This window comes from Suricata suricatta, chromosome 16, assembly GCF_006229205.1.
Source record: "Suricata suricatta isolate VVHF042 chromosome 16, meerkat_22Aug2017_6uvM2_HiC, whole genome shotgun sequence".
In the NCBI taxonomy this organism is placed as follows: Eukaryota; Metazoa; Chordata; class Mammalia; order Carnivora; family Herpestidae; genus Suricata; species Suricata suricatta.
The window spans coordinates 55,594,345-55,600,705 of record NC_043715.1 but is presented as its reverse complement, the minus strand read 5'-3'; the positions used below and the strand labels follow the sequence as shown (position 1 = coordinate 55,600,705).

Sequence of the window (6,361 nt, the reverse complement as noted above, 5' to 3'; positions counted from 1 at the left end):
GGTGCATTAGCACAGAGCCTGATGTGGGGCTTGAACTCAAGAACTGTGAGATCATGACCCGAGCCCAAATCAAGAGTCCGTTGCTGAGTCACACCCAGGAGCCCCTCCTTCTTTTACTTTAGAAGAAGGGGGAGGTAGGTCTCCACCAAACGAAGGAGACAGAGACGGGACAGGGGCAGAGGCCACCCTCCCACCACGGAAGGCACTGGCTCTTCTCCCTCCTTCCCCCCAGGCTCAAGAGGTGCAGCGTGGCTGGCTCTGCCTGCCAGGACCTCGCGGCGGCCCTGATGGCCAATCAGAACCTCAGGAGGCTGGACCTGAGCGGCAACGGGCTGGGGCTGCCCGGTGTGGAGATGCTGTGTCGGGGGCTCCGGCATCCCAGGTGCAGGCTGCAGGTGGTCCAGTGAGTGCCCTCCCTGGACCAGTCCTTGCTGGGCCCCATCTCCCTGGTGGGGCTGGGGAAACCTCCCAAGGGGCCGCCGACCCCACACCTCCACCTCTAGGTTAGGGCTGCGCGTAGACCTTGGATTCTTGCCCTGGACTCTGAGCTGTAGGGGATCCCTCCCTGGCCTCCTTGGACCCCTCCTGCCTCATGTCCACTGCGGGGGGTGCCCAGGCCACTCACCCTCTTGCAGACCCCACACCCTTCTTGCCAACGACACCCTGAGGGGTCTGCACGCCGAGCCCCTGTGAGCTCGTGATATTTCGCCCCGCTGGCCCCTCTCTCTGCATGGGCACTGCTGTATACGAGTCCCCAGTGTCCCCCGGGGGTCTGCCTCACTCCCGCACAGAGCATTTTGCTTATGACCCTTCTGGTCTCAGATGTGTGGGGCTTCCCACAGCAGGCAAGTCTGCCACACCAGCGGGGGTCCGCCTGGCGGTGGGCCCCGCCCCACCGGTGAGGCCCCGCCCCCGAAACGCCCCCACGCCCCCTCCCCAGCGGCAGATGCCACCTACAAATCCAGGTCGTCACCTGGTTTCTGTCCCACCCCCTGCCACAGGTTTGATTAAGTCCCTCCTCAAAGTGGGTCCTAGAACTCCGAGAAACACAGGTTTGTCGGTTTATTAAAGGCTATGGTAAGGGATACAGGTGAAGGCCAGAGGAAGACGGACATGGGATGAGGTCTGGGAGGGTCCTGAGAAAGAGGTCTCTGCCCGCACGCGGTTGGAGTGCGTCCCCCTCCGGGTAAGGATGGTGGGGACCGTCCACCAGCCTGGGATCTCCCAACCGTGTGCTATTTTGTTTTTGTCTTGTTTGTTTTGAGAGAAAGAGAGAGAGGGCACAAGGGGGGGTGGGGGTGGGGATGGGACTTACCTGACACGGGGCTCGAACCCATGAACTGTGAGATCATGACCTTAGCCGAAGTTGGTTGCTTAACCGACTGAGCCCCCAGGCGCCCTGCTATTGGGGTTTTCGGGAGCCTTCCTCCTGCAATGAGTTGGATCCTTAACTCCGTTTCCAGCCTCTCCCTTCTGGAGAGGGTGGGGGGCAGGGCTGAACGTTCTAAGCTTCTCATCAGTGTCTTGGTGTCTCTGGTGCCCAGCGCCCCCCTACCCCCCACCACAGCCAGACAATGTTCTTACCACTTAGGAATTAGAGGGATTCAGGAGCTCTGTGCTGGGAACGGGGGCGGAGATCAGCATGCGTGTTTTCTGTTATCTCCCCCACGTCTCAGGTTATTCCTCCAAGGGAACTTCTAGTTAGCCTTCGAGAACCCCCAGAGAGCCTTCCCTAACTGCGCACGGGCTGCCAGACCCGAGTTAGGTCTTCCCTCCCTCCACCACGATCATTTCACTTCATTTCATTATTTTATTTTATTTTACTTTTAACGTTTACTTAGCTATTGAGAGAGAGAGAGGCAGAGAGAGTCCCAAACAGGCTCCACTCTGTGAGCACCGAGCCCGACCTGGGGCTCGAACTCACAAACTGTGAGATCAGGACCTGAGCTGAAACCGAGAGTGGGACACTTAACCGACGGAGCCAACCTTGCGAGCGCGTGTGACCATCATCCTTATTTTACAGGCAGTGAGCCCACGGCAGTGCGTGAAACATGAAGCAGACGCTCGCTTGAGGGCGCAGGGCTGGTGGGCGGCAGAGATGGACCCACCCAGGTCTCGAGTTCCAGAGATGCCGCCGTGAGCTGGGCGCACTCCTGGCTCAACGGCACCGCCTTCCCTGGACGATAATGCTTAGCCCTTTGTGTCCTTAGACAGGAGGCCCCTGCTGGAGATGATGGCGTCTCGTTCATCTCTGAGCTGTGGTGACGTGTGTGGGTTCGCGTTGGGTGAGTCAACGGGCCAAGGCACAAGCCAGAAAAGCAAGATGGCGCCCTCCTCCATGTCTCTTTCCTCCCAAGGTTGAGGAAGTGTCAGCTGGAGGCCAGCGCGTGCCAGGAGATCGCCTCCGTGCTCAGCACCAGCCGGCACCTGGTGGAGTTGGACCTGGCGGGGAACCCGCTGGAGGATTTGGGTCTGAGGTTCTTATGCCAAGGACTGAAGCACCCAGGGTGTAGACTGCGGGTTCTGTGGTGAGTTCTTCATGGGGCCAAAGGATGAAAAGGTTAGGATGGTAACTGTTATGCCATATGTTTATTATTTTTGAGGAAGAGAAAGAGAGACAGAGCGTGAGTGGGGGAAGGTTAGACAGAGAGGGAGACACAGAATCCGAAGCAGCTCCAGGCTCCGAGCTGTCAGCACAGAGCCCGACACAGGGCTTGAACTTGTAAACTGTGAGCTTGTTTCTTTTCTGTGAAGAAATGTCTACTCAGATTTCTGCCCGTTTTAAAACAATGAGTTGTCTGTTTGAAAATGCATTACTTTTAAGATTAGGGGTCGTGGAGGTAAAATTAGTGTTGTTTGGAGAACACTCACGGTCCGTGGCGGGTTGGATTTCCTGCAGGTTGAAGATCTGCCAGCTCAGTGCTGCCGCCTGTGAGGACCTCGCCTCCACCCTCAGTGTGAACCGGAGCCTGACGGAGCTGGACCTGAGCCTGAACGACCTGGGGGACCCCGGGGTGCTGCTGCTGTGTGAGGGCCTCAGGCGTCCCCAGTGTAGACTCCAGACCCTCCGGTGAGGCCCGAGTTCTTCACCATCAGCTGAGCCTGCTCTTCTGTCTGGCTCACTGGGATGCGCTCACTCCCTCTCCTCACCTCTAGCTCCGTCTGCCTCAAAGGTTTCTCTGCCACGGGGCCTTTGCACACATAGTCCTTTCTTCCTGGGATGCCTCCTGCTTTACTGTTCCTCCTCTTTCCCTGATAACTTTGTTTTTATCTGTTAGAACTCCGAACAAATGCTTCATCCCCATGGATTCCTTCCTTAACCCCTAAATAGGGTTGGGTTCTTAGTTTTGGGATTTAATTTGATCTTACACTTCTCAGCATCACTTTTTTCAAAATTTTTAAATGTTTTGTTTATTTTTGAGAGAGACAGAGTGTGAACAGGAGAGGGTCAGAGACAGAGGGAGACACAGAATCTGAAGACAGGCTTCAGGCTCTGAGCTGTCAGCACAGAGCCTGACGTGGGGCTCGAACCCACGAACCGTGAGATCATCATGACCGGAGCCGAAGCCGGACACTCAAGCCACTGAGCCACCCAGGCGCTGCTCACTTTCTTTTTTTAATTTTGTAAGTTCATTTACTTTGAGACAGAGAAGGAAAGGCAGAGAGAGCATCTCAAGCCGGCTCCACAGTGTCAGTACAGAGACGGATGCAGGGCTTGATCTATGCATGAACTGTGAGATCATGATCTGACCCAAAGTCAAGAGTCGGATGCTTAACTGAGCCACCCCGGCACCCCTGTCAGCTCTATGCTATGGTGGCTAGTATAGGGTCAGGCTCAGGGGTGTATAGAAATACGTATCTTTTCTTTTTATCTCTTTATTAAGGTTTAAAAATTTTTTAATGTTTTTAAGCTTTTATTTATTTTTGAGAGAAAGAGACCAGGTTTTAGTGGGGGAGGGGCAGAGAGAGAGAGAGGGAGACACAGAATGGGTAGCAGCTCCAGGCTCCGAGCTGTCAGCACAGAGCCCGACGCGAGGCTCGAACCGGTGAACTGTGAGATCATGACCTGAGCCGAAGTCGGACGCTTAACCGACTGAGCCCTCCAGGTGCCCTTAGTTAATATATTTTTAAACGAGGGAATGGATGAATAAACTGAGAAACAAGCAGAAGATGCAGAAAGCTGTCAATTTTCAGAAAATCGTTTTTCTTATCGTCCCAGAGCCGAGTCTGTCTGCCACGCAAAATCCTCATCTATTATCTGAGGTCACTTGTTTTTCTTTCAAGACATTGTGCCCAGCCTGGCTTCTACTGCTCTTGTTAAGTTTAGAGAAATGCTCCATTTCTTCACATTCTTCTCTCCACCGCATCTGGTCCACACTCTATCACTGAGCAAGCTCACATACCTATTGGGTTTTTTTTTTAATACATATAAACTTTAAAAATTTTTAAATGTTGATTTATTTTTGAGAGCAAGAGAACACATGGGGTGGGGACAGAGAGAGAAGGGGGACAGAGGATCCTAAGCGGGCTCTGTGCTGACAGCCTGATGCGGGGCTCAAACTCACAAACCGTGAGATCATGGCCTGAGCCAAAGTGAGGCGTTTAACCGACTGAGCCACCCAGGCGCCCGCACATGCCTCTGTTTTAATTCTGTCGCCTTCGTTGGCTCCCCAAAGCTCCTCTGTAGGCACTCCTGTCTTCATCTTACATAAATGATACAACTCGCCCGTCTCTCCCCCTCCCCCACTGTATAAAATGATGTGCTCAGCAGTGCAGACATATCTGGCGCGTCCCTTCCAGCGGACCTGAGTTCCAGTATTTGCACACACCCGATCTTAAGGAACCATGCCCTGTCCCCAGCTCTGCTGTGGTATTCATTCCTGTGTGTGTTCTTTCTTGAACCCTGGAAGATTCCATGCCCCCCCCACCCCCCGGGGCACGGAGTCACACACCCCCCTCCAGCCGATCTGAATAGCTCTCTAGAAAGATGGGCAGTTTACACTCCCGCCCGCTGTTTAGGAAAAGTGACTTTGGCCCGTATCTTTATGGTTATTCAACTTTCTATCTTTAAAACCCTGGTGGGTGTAAAATGTTCTTAAATGGCATTTCAGTGTTGAGTATCTCTTCATGTGCTTATCGGCTTTTTTGGTTTCCCCGTTCTGTGAATTTCCTAATTGTATAATTTATTTATGTCTTTGGTATGTGTTCTATATTTGCCTTGCTCTGCGAATGTTCCCTGTTTCAGATATTAATCTTCCGTTGGGTTGGTGTCTTAGAAACGTGTGCCCGGCAGGTCCTTAGTCTGTCAAATTGTCTGTGGATGCTGTCATCCATCAGAAATCTTTATGTTCTGAGGTCAAATCTGTATGATTTATATCCTTGGGATGGGTCTAAGAAATCCTTAGTCACGTGCCTGGCTGGCTCAGTCAGAAGACTGTACTTAAAATTCGGGACCTCAGGGTTGTGAGTTCAAATTCCATGTTAGGTTTAGAGATAGCTAAAAAAATAAATACATAAACTTAAAAAAAAAAGAAAGAAAAGCATTTGCCAATGTCAAGGGTGTTCTCAGCTGCTTCTTTGTGTCTACGTGTGTGGTTGGGTGGGGTTCAATTTTTTTCTCTAATTTTTGCAATGCCATTTAATAAAGTAGGGAAATTCTGTCCTTTCATTTTATTATTTTTAATGTTTATTTTTGAGAGAGAGAGAGAGAGAGAGAGAGAGAGCAGGGAGGGGCAGAGGTTGGGGGGCGGACAGACTCCCAAGCAGGCTCTGCACTGTCAGCACAGAACCCAACGTGGGCTCGAAGCCACAAACCATGAGGTCATGACCTGAGCCGAAACCAAGAGTCAGGTGCTGAACCACCTAAGCCCCCAGATGCCCCTTTTGTGTTTTCTTCTTGCAAATTTTCAGGTATTTATACACATTTATTCTGCCGTTACAGTTTAGAATGTGTAAAAAAAAAAGTTTTTTTTTAAGTTTATCTGTTTACTTTTTAGTAATGTCTTCTCCCAATGTGGGGCTCGAACTCACACCTGAGGTCAAGAGTCGCATGCTCTTCTGACTGAGCCCGCCAGGTGCCCTGAAAACACCGTTTTTTAGAAGTTACCCCAGTGTGGCTCTCTGGCTGAGGCTGGGTTCTTTCCCTTGTGCAGACACAGCAGGTCAGATGTTTGTATTTATACAAATCTACACGTCCCTGAGGGAAACACGGACGCCCTCGAAGGAAAGGAGACTTCAGGTTTTCACACTATGGGGGCCATATCTAAGGACAGGAAGGAATGTCTAAAAATTAGGAAAAATGGGGCGCCTGGGTGGCTCAGTCAGTTAAGCGTCCAGCTTCGGCTCAGGTCATGATCTCACG

General features: G+C 51.9%; 1 protein-coding gene across 2 annotated transcripts in view; it reads left to right on the top strand.

The window, feature by feature from the left end:
• Positions 1 to 6,361, top strand: part of NLRP12 (NLR family pyrin domain containing 12) — a 17,855-nt gene that overhangs the window by 8,849 nt on the left and 2,645 nt on the right. Inside the window, exons 5-7 of one of the 2 annotated variants that reach the window (XM_029924590.1) lie at positions 338 to 382; positions 2,358 to 2,528; positions 2,900 to 3,070. In XM_029924590.1, coding sequence (XP_029780450.1) covers positions 338 to 382; positions 2,358 to 2,528; positions 2,900 to 3,070 — 387 coding nt within the window. Of the gene's footprint in view, positions 1 to 337; positions 404 to 2,357; positions 2,529 to 2,899; positions 3,071 to 6,361 lie in introns of both variants that reach the window. The other variant, XM_029924589.1, reaches the window with a different exon arrangement.